We start from the raw sequence: 17,357 nt of genomic DNA on the forward strand, positions 1-17,357 counted from the left end.
TCTAGAAGTTACCCTATAGGGTCTAAAAGGGTAGGGATCCCTCAATTCTGAGAAATCTTCACCTCTTTTCTCAGAAAACTCATGAATAATCCATCCCTTGTTTAACCTATAATCAAGAAATAACTGTAAGTATATGCAATCGAGCAGCTCATATCACTGCTCTGCCTATGGAGTAGCCATTCTTTTATTCCTTTACTTTCTTTGTCTCCATTTTTAAAATTTATTTTTATTTTTTGAGACGCAGTTTTGCTCTGGTCACCCAGGCTAGAGCACAATGGCTCAATCTCGGCTCACTGCAACCTCCGCCTCTCAGGTTCAAGTGATTCTCCTGCCTCAGCCTCGTGAGTAGCTGGGATTACAGGTGCCTGCCACCACACCTGGCTAATTTTTGTATTTTTAGTAGAGATGGGGTTTCACCATCTTGACCAGGCCGATCTCGAACTCCTGAACTCAGGTGATCCGCCTGCTTCAGTCTCCCAAAGTGTTGGGATTACAGGCATGAGCCACTGCGCCTGGCCTTTTCTCTTTTTTTTTTTTTTTCTTTTGAGATACGATCTTGTTCTATTTCCCAGGCTAGAGTGCAGTGACACTCCAGCCACCATGGCTCACTGCAGCCTCGACTTCCTGGACTCAAGCAATTCACCTGCCTCAGCCTCCCAAGTAGCTGGGACTTGGGACGTGCACCACCACGCTAGGCTAATTTTTGCTTTTTTTTTTTTTTTTGTAGAGAAAAAGTGATCTGCCTGTCTTGGTCTCCCAAAGTGCTGGGATTACAGGTGTGAGCTACCTGTCTTCCTTTACTTTCTTAATAAACTTGCTTTCACTTTATAGACTCGCCCTGAATTCTTTCTTGCACAAGTCCGAGAACCCTCTCTTGAGGTCTGGATGAGGACCCCTTTTCGGTAACAGTTTCCTCTTCCCCAAGTGAAAGAGGGCCTTTGCTGATCATTTGAGAGAAAACAAATTTGAGTAGACGCCACATTCCTTGCGGGGAGGGGCACATTGTGGGACAACTCTGTTGGCCCTCAAGGACGATGACTAATAGGTTGCTGGTGTCAGAGGCATTTGAACCAGAGCAACAGCATCTTAAATAGGGACTGGGTAAAATAAGGCTGAGACCTACTGGGCTGCATTCCCAGATAGTTAGGGCATTCTAAGTCACAGGATGAGTTAGGAGGTCGGCACAAGATACGGGTCATAACGACCTTGCTGGCTGGGCGCAGTGGCTCACGCCTGTAATCCCAGCACTTTGGGAGGCTGAGGTGGGTGGATCACCTGAGGTCAGGAGTTCGAGACCAGCCTGACCAACATGCAGAAACCCTGTCTCTACTAAAAATGCAAAATTAGCCGGGTGTGGTGGTGCACGCCTGTAATCCCAGCTATTTGGGAGGCTGAGAGGATAATTGCTGGAACTGGGAGGTGGAGGTTGCAGTGAGCCGAGATCGCTCCATTGCACTCCAGCCTGGGTAACAAGAGTGAAACTCCGTCTAAAACAAACAAACAAAAACAAAACAAACAAACAAACAAATAAAAACTTGCTGATAAAATAGCCTGCAGTAAAGAAGCCAGCGAGAACCAAGATGGAGACGAGAGTGGCCTCTGGTTGTCCTTACTGCTACATTCTCACCAGTGCCATGACATTTTACAAATGCCATGGCAACATCAGGAAGTTACCCTATATGGTCTAAAAAGGGGAGGTATAAATAATCCACCCCTTGATGATATATGTTTAGCATATCATCAAGAAATAACTGGCCGGGCGCAGTGGCTCACGCCTGTGATCCCAGCACTTTGGGAGACTTTGGGAGGCTGAGGTGGACAGATCATTGGAGGTCAGGAGTTCGAGACCAGCCTGGCCAACATGGTGAGACCCCGTCTCTACTAAAAATACAAAAATTAGCCAGACCTGGTGGCACACACCTGTAATCCCAGCTACTTGGGAGACTAAGGTAGGAGAATCGCTTGAACCTGGAAGGCGGAGGTTGCAGTGAGCTGAGACCGCGCCACTGCACTCCAGCCTGGGTGATAGAGTAAGACTTCATCTCAAAAGGAAATAACCGTAAAAATGGGCAACCAGTAGCCCTCAGGGCTGCTCTGTCTGGAGTAGCCATTCTTTAGTCATTTACTTCCCTAATAAACTTGCTTTCAGTTTACTCTATGGACTGGCCCTGAATTCTTTCTAGAGTGAGATCTAAGATCTCTCTCTTGGGGTCTGGATTGGAACCCCTTTCCTGTAACAGTGTCGGAGGTGTTTGAACGAGAGGAATTCCGACTTGAATAGGGGCTGGGTAAAATAAGGCTAAGACCTATTGCGCTGCATTCCCAGACAATTAAAGCATTCTTAGTCACAGGATGAAATAGGAGGTCAGCACAAGATACAGGTCATAACGACCTTGCTGATAAAACAGGTTGCAGTAAAGAAGCCGGCCAAAATCCACCAAAATCAAAATGGCCAGGACAGTGACCTCCGATGGTCCTCACTGCTACACTCCCATCAGCACCATGACAGTTTACAAATGCCACGGCAACGTCAGGAAGTTACCCTCTGTAGTCTAAAACGGGGAGGTATGAATAATCCACCGCTTGTTTAGCATATCATCAAGAAATAACCATAAAAATGGGGAACAAGCAGCCCTCGGGGCTGCTCTGTCTATGGAGTGGCCATTTTTTATTCCTTTATTTTCCTTATAAACTTGCTTTCACTTTACAGACTCGCCCTGAATTCTTTCTTGTGTGAACTCCAAAAACCCTCTCTGGGGGGGGTCTGGATTGGGACCCACTTCCTGTAACACTGGGAGGCTTTTATAAGAAACGGACTGTCCGGACATCTGGTGGCCACAAAGTGTTCGGTCTGCCTTCGCTGCTCTTCATACAGGAACGCACTGAAACGAAGCAGAATCCCTATCCTGGCTGGGAGCCACGAATCTTCCATGCTTTACTTTCTAAATACCACTCCCTTCCACCCACTGCTCTCTACTTCCACTGCTCCCATCCTGGTCTAAGCCACCGTCGTCCCTTGCCTAAATGATGAAACAGCCTCCCTCCATCCTCCCTGGCTGCCCTCCAATCGCTTTCCTGCAGAGCAGCCAGAGCAATCACTTTCAAATGCAAACCTGAACCTGCAGCTCCTCTGCTCAAAGCCCTTGGATGGTTTCCACCAGCATCAATGCTAAAGCCTGAACTCAGCGCAAGGTGCTGTGTGCTCCGCTCCTCTGGCTGCTCCGGGATTATCTTGTACTCTCTTCCTCTTCCTCTCTGCAGCCTGGGAAACTCATCTTTTCTTTTCTTTTTTTTTTTTTTTTTAAACTCTTGAAATATATCATGCTGTCTCCCACCTCAAAAATCACAGCTGTTCGTGATTTTTCTCATGATGAATGCCTACGCGTTCTTCAGATCTCAGCTAGAATGCCACCTCCTCTGGGAAGCCTCCCTCATCCCCCTGCAAGACTGGGTTAAGTTTCCGTGGGTAACAGGTGGTATTTTCCAAAAATAGCCACAACGTATTTCCTGTCCCACATGATACTCCTGGCCATTTGCCCTTCTCTTGAATTTAGGGAAAACTTTGTATCAGCCTCTATGGAAAGAATGCAATGGAAATGATTCTGCGTGACTTCCGAGTCCAAGTGAGAAAAGGTAATATGGGAGCTGGGTGCAGTGATGCATGCCTGTAGTCCCAGCTACTCGGCAGATTGATGTGGGAGGATCCTTTGAGGCCAGGAGTTCGAGGCCAGCCTGGGCCAGCCTGAGACCCTGAGTCCCACCCTCGCCCTGCCATCTCAAGAAGAAGAAGAAGAAGAAGGAGAAGAAGAAGGAGAAGGAGAAGGAGAAGGAGAAGGAGAAGGAGGAGAGGAAGAAGAAGAAAAAGAAGAAGAAGAAGAAGAAGAAGAAGAAGAAGAAGAAGAAGAAGAAGAAGAAGAAGAAGAAGAAGAAGAGGAGGAGGAGGAGGAGGAGGAGGAGGAGGAGGAGGAAGAAGAAGAAAAGATAATATGATTCCCACCCGGCTCACACGTTCACTTGTTCTTAGAATGATTGTTGTGAAGCTCTGGCTGCAAGGAGACCACATGTAGGGGTTCCAAGCAATGGCCCCAGCGAGGGTCTCAGCCTGTAGCCTGTAGCAACTGACTCATTTATGTGCGAGCAAACATTCAGATGATTCCAGCCCCCAGATTTTGAGCCACCCAGCTGAAGCCAAGGTTGAGTTTATTCCTCCCAAGCCTGCCCAAATTGCAGATTGAAGAGTAAAATGAATGTCTTTTTTTTTTTTTTCCAGACAGAGTCTTGCTCTGTTCTCCATGCTGGAGTGCAGTGGCGCAATCTCAGCTCATTGCAACCTCTGCCTTCTGGGTTCAAGCGATACGCATGCCTCAGCCACCCAAGTAGCTGGGATTACAGGTGTGTGCCACCACACCTGGCTAATTATTATATTTTTAGTAGAGATGGGGTTTCACCATCTTGTCCAGGCTGGTCTTGAACTCCTGGTCTCATGTGATCCACCTACCTCTGCCTCCCAAAGTGCTGGGATTATAGCCGTGAGCCACTTGCCCCGTGAATGTTGTTGTCATTTGAAGCTTCTAATGAGGAAAGAGAGAGACCCTCTCATATTGTTTTATACTCAGTACCTGTTTTAAGAAAAAACAAAGAGGTGAAACCAAAGACAGGCAGCCCAGCCCCAGGCCCAAAACCCAGCCTGGGCCTGCCTGGCCTAAACCTAGTAGTTAAAAATCAACTAATGACTTAGAAACCGATGTTATCCATAGATTCCCGGCATTGTATAAAAGAACATTGTGAAACACCCTGCTCTGTTCTGTTTCACTCTGACCGCCAGTGCCTGCAGCCCCTGTCATGTACCCCCTGCTTGCTCAAATCAGTCACGACTCTTTCATGTGAAATCTTTAGTGTTGTGAGCCCTTAAAAGGGACAGAAATTGTGCCCTCGGGGAGCTTGGATTTTAAGGCAGTAGCCTGCCGATGCTCCCAGCTGAATTAAAGCCCTTCCTTCTACAACCGGTGTCTGAGAGGTTTTGTCTGCGGCTTGTCCTGCTACATTTCTTCGTTCCCTGACCAGGAAAGTAAGCGAGGCAGCCCCTTAGGCGGCTTAGGCCTGCTTTGTGGAGCATCCCTGCGGGGGACCCTGGCCAGCCTGAGTGACGCCATCCAAAGAGCGCTCCCGGGTAGGCAATTGCCCCGGTGGAACGCTTCTCCAGAGCAGCACATAGCAGGCCCCCACAGAGGATTAATACAGTGGCTGAATACTGGGAAGGAACTGGCACTTGAAGTCCGGACATCTGAAACTTAGTAAGACTAGTCTTTGGAACTTGCCCACTCCATTTGAGTGGAAGCGTGGCCTGATCACCCACGGCGTGCCTTTATCGGCACTTTGGTGTTGGTTTTGGTTTTGACTTGGTTTAAATTGCTTGACAGGACTGGTCTTGAGAATTGACCCACTCCGTTTGAGTGGAAGCGTGGCCTGATCACCCACAGCGTGCCTTTATCGGCACTTTGGTGTTGGTTTTGGTTTTGACTTGGTTTAAATTGCTTGACAGGACTGGTCTTGAGAATTGGCCTACTCCGTTTGAGTGGAAGCGTGGCCTGATCACCCACAGCGTGCCTTTATCGGCACTTTGGTGTTGGTTTTGGTTTTGACTTGGTTTAAATTGCTTGACAGGACTGGTCTTGAGAATTGGCCTACTCCGTTTGAGTGGAAGTGTGGCCTGATCACCCACGGGGTGCCTGTACCGGCACTTTGCTTTTTGTTTTTGACTTGACTTAGCTTGCTTGATACTCTGGTTTTGGTTTTGACCTGGCCTGGATTTCTGGATATTCTGATTTTGGTTTTGATTTTGGTTTGGTGTAAACTGCAGAAGCGTGTGTGTGCCCTTTTAACCTGTTTTTTGTTTTGCGGTGTGCGTGTGGTATGAGCGTGGTGTTTTGTCTTGAAGAAGCATGCACGGGTCAGGCACAAAAAAGCCCACCCCACTAGGAACTATGTTTAAAAATTTCCAAAAAAAGGAAAAAAGGGAGGAGGCAGAATTTATATTTAAAAAAGTTATATGGTAAATTCTTGTCCTGAAATAAATTACCCGGTTGTTTCAAGAAAAAAGTGTTTGTAATAAGTCAAAAAGTTGAGACATGTCGAAAAATTGTCTGCGAAAGTCATAAAAGAAAAAAAGTTGTACAAAAATATTATGCAAAAAATGTTGTATAATTTAAAAGTAATAGGCCTCCTGAGTACTACTGAAGAAACAGTTTATGTGCAAGGTGTATAAGAAGAGTAAAATATATCTTTAGTAAAAAATTATAAGGAGGCACAAGAATGTGGACTTTAACCTACATTAAAAGATTAAAAAAATATTGTTTTGAAAGTTTAAGCAAGTTTTAAAATGTTAATTGTAAAGAAAATTCTGTGTGTAAACATATTAGCTAAAGTTAAAAAGGTATCATCCAGTTTTTCTGTGAACTAGACATTAAAGTAAAAATGCAACAGGTTTTTCTTAAAGCATTAACCTGCTCTTTAACAAAAATTATAAAAGGTTAAAAAGAGTCTATAAAATCTTATGGTCAAACACGAAAAATTAGATAAATATGTCTACAAGGTTTTATTAAAATTAAGTTTAATATTAATAACACACTAATATAAAGGTAAAATTTAGCTTATCTGGTATAAAAATCATACAAAAAGCATTATTAAATATAAAATGGTGTTTAGCTTTTTTTGGTCTAAAAACTAATAAAGATAGGTACTAAAGGAAACATTCATTTTACTAGAGAATCATAGAAGTCAAAGACTTAAAACAAACTTTGACAATTAAGAATCTTGGTATGTGGCCGGGCGCGGTAGCTCAAGCCTGTAATCCCAGCACTTTGGGAGGCCGAGATGGGCGGATCACGAGGTCAGGAGATCGAGACCATCCTGGCTAACACGGTGAAACCTCGTCTCTACTAAAAAATACAAAAAACTAGCCGCGCAAGGTGGCGGGCGCCTGTAGTCCCAGCTACTCAGGAGGCTGAGGCAGGAGAATGGCGTGAACCCGGGAGGTGGAGCTTGCAGTGAGCTGAGATCCGGCCATTGCACTCCAGCCTGGGCAACAGAGCAAGACTCTGTCTCAAAAAAAAAAAAAAAAAAAAAAAGAGAATCTTGGTATGCTTACCAAGATGCAAATGCCTGGTTGAAATGGATCAAATATTCCATCTGCACATTAAACAAAAGCAATTGTTATGCTTGTGCACATGGCAGGCCAGAGGTCCTGATTGTCCCCCTTCCACTAAGGTGGTCCTCCAGTTGACCAGGCATGGGCTACATGGTAGCTCTTTTCCAGGATTCTACAGCCTGGAGTAATAAGTCATGCCAAGCTCTCTCTGCTACATTCCAAAGTCCCTGCGGGTCAGCTCCTGAGGGCCATCCAGCTTCCATCTCCCAACACTAAGTTCCCTTTGTGTCTCTCACGGCAGGGAGGAAACTTAGCATTCCTTGGAGACCTGAAGGGATGCAGTGAGCTTAAGAATTTTCAAGAGCTTATCAATCAGTCAGCCCTTGTTCATCCCCGAGCGGATGTGTGGTGGTATTGGGGTGGACCTTTACTGGGCACTCTGCCAAATAACTAGAGTGGCACTTGTGCTTTAGTACATTTGACTATCCCTTTCACCCTAGCATTTCATCAACCAGAGGAAAAAAATAATGAGACATCGTAAAGTGAGAGAAGCCCCTTATAGGTCTTTCAACTCTCACATCTATTGAGATGCTACTGGAGCCCTGCAAGGAATACCAGACCAATTTAAAGCTTGAAATCAAATAGTCACAGGATTTAAGTCAATATTTTAGTAGATGACAGTCAATAAAAATGTAGATTAGATAAACTACATCTGTTACAACCAACAGCAATGAGCTTTTCATGAGTTAAAAAGAAAAACTCATGTCGGCCCCAGCCCAGAGGCTACCTGTCCTGACAAAACTCTACACTCTATGTGTCGGAAAGAGAAAAAATGGCAGTTGGAGTTTTAACCCAGACTGTAGGGCCCTGGCCAAGGCCAGTGGTCTATCTCTCAGAACAACTAGACGGGGTTTCCAAAGGCTGGCCCCCATGTCCAGGGGCCCTGGCAGCAATGGCCCCGTTAGTACGAGAAGCAGATAAGCTAACTCTTAGGCAAAACCTAAACATAAAGTTCCCCCCATGCTGTGGTAATTTTAATAAATACCAAAGGACACCATTAGCTAATGAATGCTAGACTAACTAGATACCAAAGCTTGCTCTGTGAAAATTCCCACATAACCATTGAAGTTTGCAACACCCTAAACCCTGCCACCTTGCTCCTGGTATCAGAGAGCCCAGTTAAACATAACTGTGTAGAAGTATTGAACTCAGTTTATTCTAGTGGGCCCAACCTCCGAGACCAACTTTAAACATCAGTAGACTGGGAGCTGTATGTGAATGGGAGCAGCTTTGCCAACCCCTGCAAAGTGACTCTGAAGAAGATGACAAGCCCTGCTCCAGTCACACTCGGAAGCTGACTGGTCCGCACACGGCCGAAGCATGAGGAAACTCATTGCAGGACTCATTTTCCTCAAAATTTGGACTTGCATAGTAAGGTCTTCAACCGACCTTCCTCAAGACTGAGGGCTGTTCCCAGTATATACCTCAAGTCACTGAGGTAGGACAAAAGATTGCTACAGTCCTATTATTTTATGGTTATTACAAGTGTACCAGGACTCTAAAAGAAACTTGTTTGTATAATGCTATTCTATCCAAGGTATGTAGCCCAGAAAGTAACCAACCTGATGTATGTTATGACCCATTTTAAGCCTCTCATGATCACAGTTTTTAAAATAAAATTAAGGACTGCTCCTTTTCTAGGCAACACAAGTAAATAGCTAGGACAGAAGAAAGAGGGGACTCCAAACATATAATCCTAAAATTTAATGCTTGTGCCACTATCAATGGCAATCGGCATAGAATAAGATACAGTTCTTTAAGTCAGAAAAAAAAAAAGTTACACGGCAGGAAATAAGTATATCTGTCATAAATTAACTTCATGTGCAAATGTGTGTAATTACTGGTCTTATGTCATCTAGACTACTTTAAAAAAGGATAAAAAAGATCCTGTTTAGCTCCAAAAAGGAGAAGGCAGCACCTCCTGTACCAGTGGAAGCTGCAACCCCTTAAAATTAATAATTACAAATCCCTTAATCCCAAGGTGGAAAAAATAAAAAAAAGGAGAACACGTATCTCTGGGCATCAATAGGAAAAGATTAGGTCCTACAGTAAATATCTTAGTAAAAGAGGGGGTTCGTAAACTCTCTCCAGAACCAGTATTTCAGACTTTCTATGATAAACTAAATGTGCCAGTACCAGAGACTCCAGGAAAAAACAGAAATTTGTTTCTGCAATTAGCCGAGCATGTAGCCCAGTCTCTAAATGTCAGTTCATGTTATGTTTGTGAAAAAACTGTAATAAGAGATCAACGGCCATAAGAAGCCTAAGAATTAGTGCCTACGAACCCAGTTCCTAATGAATTCCTGGCCCAAAAGAATCACCCTAATCATCTCTAGGTTCTAAAAGTCTCAATTATTGGACAATATTGCATAGTTAGAAACAAGAAAAAATTCACTCCTTCTGTAGGATGACTTAGTTGTCTAGGGCAAAAAGTGTATAATGGTACCAAAAAAACCGGTTACATGGTAGAGTTCCAGTTACACAGAAAGAGATCCATTCAGTAAATTTCCAAGGTTGCAGACTGTCTGGGCGCACCCAGAATTCCACAGGACTGGACTGTCCCCACCAGGTTATACTGGATAAGTAGACATAGAGCCTACGCTAAGCTGCCTGACCAGTGGACAGGTAGTTGTGTTATTGGCACTATTAAACCATCTTTCTTCCTACTGCCCATAAAAACAGGTGAACTCCTGGGCTTCCCTGTCTATGCTTCCCTTGGAAAACAAAGCATAGCCGTAGGTAATCGGAAAGATGGTAAATGACCTCCTAAAATATTATATAATACTATAGACCTGCCACTTAGACACAAGATGGCTCATGGGGATACTGGACCCCCATTTACATGCTCAACCGAATCATACGGTTGCAAGCTGTTTTAGAAATCATCACTAATAAAACCGGGCAAGTTTTGACTATTCTGGCCTGGCAAGAAACTCAGATAAGAAATGCTATCTATCAAAATAGATTGGCTTTGGACTACTTGCTAGCAGCTGAAAAAGAGGTCTATAAAAAATTTAACTTTACTAATTACTGTCGACACATAGATAATCAAAGGCAAGTAGTTAAAGACATAGCTAAAAATATGACAAAACCAACACACGTGCCCGTACAAGTGTAGCATGAATTCGACCCTGAAGCCATGTTTAAAAATTAGTTCCCAGCACTAGGAGGATTTAAAACTCTTACTATAAAAGTCATAATAGTAATAAAAACCTGCTGACTGCTTCCTTGTTTGCTACCTGTACTTCTTCAAATGATAAAAAACTTCATTCCTACCTTAGTTCACCAAAATGCTTCAGCACAAGTGTACTATATAAATCACTATCAATCTATTGCACAAAAAGACATAAGTAACAAAAATAAGAGTGAGAACTCCCACTAATAAAAAGTGAGAGTCTCAAAGGGGGGAAATGAGGAAAGACAGAGACCCTCTCATATTGCTTTATATTGTTTTATACTCAGTACCTGTTTTAAGAAAAAACAAGGAAATAAACCAAAAACAGGCAGCCCAGCACCAGGCCCAAAACCCGGCCTGGGCCTGCCTGGCCTAAACCTAGTAGTTAAAAATCAACTCATGACTTAGAAACCGACGTTATCCATAGATTCCCGGCATTGTATAAAAGAACATTGTGAAACTCCCTGCTCTGTTCTGTTTCACTCTGACCACTGGTGCATGCAGCCCCTGTCACATACCCCCTACTTGCTCAAATCAATCATGACCCTTTCATGTGAAATCTTTAGTGTTGTGAGCCCTTAAAAGGGACAGAAATTGTACCCTTGGGGAGCTTGGATTTTAAGGCAGTAGCTTGCCGATGCTCCCAGCTGAATAAAGCCCTTCCTTCTACAACCGGTGTCTGAGAACTTTTGTCTGCGTGTCGTCCTGCTACACTAAGTCTTGAACTGCCTTTTTTTTTTTTTTTTCTTCTCTTTTACAGAAAGACCAGACCTTACAATGTTTTTATTTTTTCTTTCCATTTTTCTTTCTTTTTAATGTTTTTGTAGAGATGGGATCTTGCTATATTGCCCAGGCTGGTCTCAAACTCCTGGCCTCAAGACATCCCCCCACTTTGGCCTCCCAAAGTGCTGGGATTGTCAAGGGCTCATTTGTTACACAGCCATAGCAACAGAAATTTAGGAACTGTTACATGTATACCTTCTCTTTAAAGTATTTGTTACATGTGAAACTTTACATTTGTGTGATTACTAGATTCCTATCCTGAAATACTGAAAGCTCTTAATAGCCAAATTTGCGTTCCTTTTTACCATTCTATTCCTGACACTTAGCAAGGTGCCTGGTAAATGATGCAGCCAATGCCAATTTACTCTCAACTTTCCTGCACCTCTTCACTTGTAAAAATAGAATGCATTTGGTCATTAATTGAATGCTCATTTATGTGATGAATGCTGACTGAGAGGCTGTGTCAGGGATTTATTAGAGATGGACACAAAACAAATATGAAATACAAGGGACTGAGGGGAGACATAGAAGGGGACTGGGAAAGCTTCCTGAGGGAAAGGGATATTTGGGCTGTGTTTAAAAGGATGTACAGGTGCTTTCTGAATAACAAAGAGGCATGACAGGACTTTTGGCAAAGGAAATGGTGAGTGCCAATGCTTGGGGCCAGGAAGCAGCCAAGTTGGTCAGGCAATGGTGTGAAGTTCTGCACAGAGGCAGTTTGCTTTGGTGGAAAATCCTGCAGGAAAAGGTTCCTAAGGACCAATTCTGACAGCCTGCAATGTAGGTGCTTAGATTTCATCTCATTAGAAATAGGAAGACCTTGGAGGTTTGAAAGCAGTGGTGGAATGAGTGGAGTTTTTTGTTTCTCTGTTTTTTTTAAGAGACAAGATGCTAAAAAAAAAAAAAAAAAAAAGGCACTGTTATGCTTCCCAGGCTGGAGTGCAGTGGCAAGATCATGGCTCACTGCAGCCTTGAACTCTTGGGCATAAGCAATCCTCCTGCCTCAGCCTCCCGAGTAGCTGGGGCTACACGTGTGCACCACCACGCTCAGCTAATTTTTTCATTTTTCATTTTATTTATTTATTTATTTATTTAGAGACAGAGTTTTGCTCTTGTTGCCCAGGCTGGAGTGCGATGGCACGATCTTGGCTCACTGTAACCTCCACCTCCTGGGTTCAAGCAATTCTCCTGCCTCAGCCTCCCGAGTAGCTGGGATTACAGGCATGTGCTACCAAGCCTGGCTAATTTTGTATTTTTAGTAGAGATGGGATTTCTCTGTGTTGGTCAGGCTAGTCTCCAACTCCCGACCTCAGGTGATCCACCCGCCTTGGCATCCCAAAGTGCTGGGATTACAGGCGTGAGCCACAGCGCCCAGCCAATTTTTTCATTTTCATTTTTTTTTTTTTTGAGACAGAGTCTTGCTCTGTTGCCCAGGCTATAGTGCAACGGCACGATCTTGGCTCACGACAACCTCCACCTTCTGGGTTCAAGCGATTCTCCTGCCTCAGCCTCCCAAGTAGGTGGGACTACAGGTGCCTGCCACCACGCCTGGCTAATACTTTTGTAGTTTTAGTAGAGATAGGGTTTCACCATATTGGCCAGGCTAGTCTCGAACTCCTGACCTTGTGATCCGTCTGCTTTGGCCTCCCAAAGTGCTGGGATTACAGGCGTGAGCCACCGCGCCCAGCCTCATTTTAATTTTTTTTAGTAGAGACGTAGGTCTTGCTATGCTGCCAGGTTGGTCTTGAACTCCTGACCTCAAGCAATTCTCCCGCTTCTGTCTCCCAAAGTGCTGGGATTACAGGCGTGAGCCACTACTCCAGCCTAGAGTTCTTGATAGTACCAGGGCTGAGAAAGTACCAGGGGTAGGAGGCTCCTAAACTGGTCCAGATGGGAAGTGATGAGGCCAAGGATAGGGAAGTGAAGGGGGGAGGAGTAGGAGTAACTCAAAGGCCATTTAGCAAAAATTCACCACGCAAGGCCCTGTATTAGGGCGCTGGGTGTTCATACTTCATTGTCCTATCAACTCTATAAAGCAGGGGCCAACAAACTTTTTCCATAAAAGGCAAGATCGTAAATACTTCAGGTTCTGCAGATCTGTAGCATCTTTAGCAACTACCTACTCTGTTGCAAGGCAAAAGCAGGCAGAGATGCTAGGTAAACGCGTGGGCGTGTCTGTGTGCCAATAAAACTTTATTCAGGGACACTGAAATGTGAATTTCAGAAACTTTTCACAGTTCATAGACTATTCTTCTCCTTTGGATTTTTCTCCCAGCTATGTAAACATGTAAAAATAATTCTGAGCTTGCAGGGCCGGACAAAGCAGCCGGTGGGTCTTGGTTCGCCTACCCCTGCTATATAAATCATTAATTATGATACCAATCATAAGGAGAAGATCTTCACGACTAGTCCCTCAAAGAGCACCGCCCCTCTAACATCATCAAACCCCGCCTCCAAAGGCGGAGGCTGCGCATGCGCGGCAGGCCCTCGGGCGGGGGCGGGGCGGGGCGCAGCTCCGACTTCGGACATGGCGCACGCTGGCGGCGGCAGCGGTGGCGGCGGCCCCGCGGGCCGGGGGCTGAGCGGCGCCCGCTGGGGTCGCTCGGGCTCCGCGGGCCACGAGAAGCTGCCAGTGCACGTGAGTGGCGTCCCCGCCCTCACTCGGGGACCCCATCCTCTGGACCCCGCGGGCGGGCGCCCCTCACCCAGGCCCCGCCCGACCCCGGCCCCGCCCGGCCCCGGCCCAGCCTCGGCCTCCCCTCTGCACGGCCCCGGACCCCTCACCCCTCACCGCTCACCTCCGCCCTCCGAAGGCCCAGCCCATCCTCTTCCCCTCAGGGACCCCGTCCCCTCGTCCCCTCCTCCCGCGACCCGGGCCCACCGGGACCCTCCCCCTCTCTGCAGGTAGAAGACGCCCTCACCTATCTGGACCAGGTGAAGATCCGCTTTGGCAGCGACCCCGCCACCTACAACGGCTTCCTGGAGATCATGAAGGAGTTCAAAAGCCAGAGGTACCCGCGGGGCCCCTTTCCACCTCGGGGGGCCCCCCTGGGCCGGAATCAGGCCTAGCGGGGTGAGACCTCCCCTCCCCAGGCTGCCCCCCTGGGCCGGGTGACCTTGCGCAGGTTGTCGAATCTCTCAGAGTCTTAGCTCCTTCCCGTAACAAAAATGAAAATGGATAGTACCCACCTTGTGGAGCTTTGTGGGGATTCCTGGAAGCGGGACAGGGATCTGGGGGGAGGCAGGGAGGGCAAGGCCGTGCACACTCATAGAGTCAAATCCTGCCTCGATTTAATATGTTGATTTTAAAATTAGTTTTGTTCATGAAAGACTTCGTGGGACCCATTTTGATTTTTTATTTTCAAACTCTGTAAAATGTTATTTGTCTTGATGATTGAAATTATTGGCACCCTCTTCCCCTTTAATCTTGTCCTCAAGGTGCTTCTCTGGGCTCACTGTGGTCCCAGGCCTGCTTGGAAGTAAGACGCATAAAATGCTTAGTAAGGGAGCTGGCACACAGAAAACGTTTAAAACACATGAGCTGATTTTGCAGGCCCAGAATCAAGGAGGATTACAGATAGATGGGAAACGCTGGGATCATGCCCTTGTTTTTATAGGAGGCTCACTGAGACTTGGAGTGGGTAAGGGACCCACCTAAGTGGCAGAGGTGACACTAGAACTCAGACCCTCTGAGTCAGACTCATGGAGGTCATATCCTTACCTTACTGCTGCCCCCTCTTAGGAAACATGGTGGGGTTGGCCTGGTTTCCTTCCAGGAGCCCAGTGCTAAGGGCTGGGCTGCGATGCAACCTGAAGGGAGACTCCATCTCTCCCCTCCTATTACACGTTTCCCATACTTGGCGGTACCATTGGTATTTATGCATTGCAATTGTTTGCTCAGATGGAAACCTGTGTCATAGTCATCTCTATCTGATATGAAATGAGGGAATTTTTCACATTGCTTGGAGGACTTTGGCCTCCTGCCACTTCTTGGAGTCCAGGCCTTGCGGTTGGCTCTCCTGACATCTTCAGAACCGAGAGTGCTCATTCTTGGAGTGTTTTGGGGGAGCTGAGCAATGTCAGTATTCTCTCATTCCCACCAGGAGGAAACAAGGAGCTCAGGCCTAGCCAGTCAGGAGATAGATCATGGTGTACAGATGCTATCACATGGGGCACTGTTTTTTTTTTTTGGAGACGGATTCTCGCTCTGTCTCCCAGGCTGGAGTGCAGTGGTGTGATCTTGGCTCACTGCAACCCTCTGCCTCCCGGGTGCAAGTGATTCTTGTGCCTCTGCCTCCTGAGTAGCTGGGACTGCAGGCGCGCACCACCACACCAAGCTAATTTTTGTATTTTTAGTAGAGACAGTGTTTCACCGTGTTGGCCAGGCTGGTCTCGAACTCCTGACCTCAGGTGATCTGCCTGCCTTGGCCTCCCAAAGTGCTGGGATGACAGGCAGGAGCCACTGTGCCTGGTGGGTCACATTTTAGGTTCCTTTGTTGTCTGTTGAGAAGGTTTTTATGTGGCAGTATCAAGGGAGTGGGGAATAGATTACATTTTTCATTTACTTCCTAAGACCCTTTTGCCCACTTCCGTTGTTTCTTCTAGCATCGATACTCCTGGAGTCATCAGACGTGTCTCACAGCTCTTCCACGAGCACCCTGACCTCATTGTTGGATTCAACGCTTTTCTTCCCCTTGGATACAGAATAGACATTCCCAAGAATGGCAAGTTAAACATACAGTCGCCTCTGACGAGCCAGGTATGCTGCTACAGTGGTTCGGGTGATCTCAGCCTTCACTGCGTGTATCTTGCTACTCAGGTTGGGCCACGTGTCTCTCTTGTATCATTGCTAGAAAGCCACTTAAGCTCTGTTCTTTTTCTAGACATGCTCATTGCTTCTAGCACAAATCAAAATAGATATGGAAACACCTACACAAGCAGCCTCTGCCTCCCAAATTGATCTGTTTGGAAGATTTAAATCAAGAGGAGATGTCAGGGAGGTATCCTCCTAACACAGAATAACCACCCCAGCAGTTGCTGAGGTCTTGGCTTGAGGCTTTCCCAGCGAGCATACCAGGCAGGCTTGCCCTTGTATTTGGGTATGTCCTCGTCTGCCTCTGATCACTGTCAGTACCACCTACAAAATAAAGTGGTCGAGATGGTGTGTGAATAGCCACGTTTATGGTGGTTGTGTTTCATTGTTGATAGGATTATTAGCTCAGTTGGGACTCCTGGCGTGGCTTTGGTCCTTTCTTGGGTGATAGGTGCTGGCCCTCCTTTTTTTTTTTTTTTTTTTTTGGAGACAGAGTCTGGCCCTGTCACCCAGGCTGGAGTGCAGTGGCGCAATCTCAGCTCAGTGCAACCTCTGTGGTTCAGGCGATTCTCCTGCCTCAGCCTCCAGAGTAGCTGGGGTTACAGGCATGTGCCACCATGCTCGGCTAATTTTTGTATTTTTAGTAGAGATGGGGTTTCTCCATGTTGGCCAGTCTGTTCTTGAACTCCTGACCTCAAGTGATCTGCCTGCTTCAGCCTCCCAGAGTGCTGGGATTATAGGCATGAGCCACCATGCCTGGCCTCTTTTTTTTTTTTTTTTTTTTTTTTTTTTTTTTTTGAGACGGAGTCTCGCTCTGTCGCCCAGGCTGGAGTGCAGTGGCCGAATCTCAGCTCACTGCAAGCTCCGCCTCCCGGGTTCACTCCATTCTCCTGCCTCAGCCTCCCGAGTAGCTGGGACTACAGGTGCCCGCCACCTCGCCTGGCTAGTTTTTTGTAGTTTTAGTAGAGACGGGTTTTCACTGTGTTCACCAGGATGGTCTCGATCTCCTGACCTCGTGATCCACCCGTCTCGGCCTCCCAAAGTGCTGGGATTACAGGCTTGAGCCACCGCGCCCGGCCCGGCCTCTTTTTTTTTAAAAAAAAAAAAAAAAAAGACAGGGTCTCACTCTGTTGCCCAGGCTGGAGTGCAGTGGTGCCATCATAGCTCACTGCAGTCTCAACCTCCTAGGCTCAAGTGATCTTCCCGTCTCAGCCTCCTTAGTAGCTAGTACTGCAGGTGTGCACCACCACGGCCAGCTAATTTATTATTATTATTTTTTTTGTAGTGACAGGGTCTCACTATGTTGCCCATGCTGGTCTTGAACTCCTGGCCTCAAGCGATCTGCCCACCTTGGCCTCCCACAGTGCTGGGATTACAGG

At 46.3% G+C, this 17,357-nt stretch overlaps 1 protein-coding gene across 2 annotated transcripts in view; it reads left to right on the forward strand.

The window, feature by feature from the left end:
- Positions 1-13,678: 13,678 nt before the first annotated feature.
- Positions 13,679-17,357, forward strand: part of LOC105492296 (SIN3 transcription regulator family member B) — a 50,641-nt gene continuing 46,962 nt past the window's right edge. For both annotated transcript variants that reach the window (XM_011759337.2, XM_011759394.3), the window contains exons 1-3: positions 13,679-13,803; positions 14,070-14,176; positions 15,771-15,924. In XM_011759337.2, the coding sequence (XP_011757639.1) occupies positions 13,693-13,803; positions 14,070-14,176; positions 15,771-15,924 (372 nt within the window). In that variant the 5' untranslated portion in view covers positions 13,679-13,692. The remainder of the gene's footprint in view (positions 13,804-14,069; positions 14,177-15,770; positions 15,925-17,357) is intronic.

Source organism: Macaca nemestrina, chromosome 20, assembly GCF_043159975.1.
Source record: "Macaca nemestrina isolate mMacNem1 chromosome 20, mMacNem.hap1, whole genome shotgun sequence".
NCBI lineage: Eukaryota > Metazoa > Chordata > Mammalia > Primates > Cercopithecidae > Macaca > Macaca nemestrina.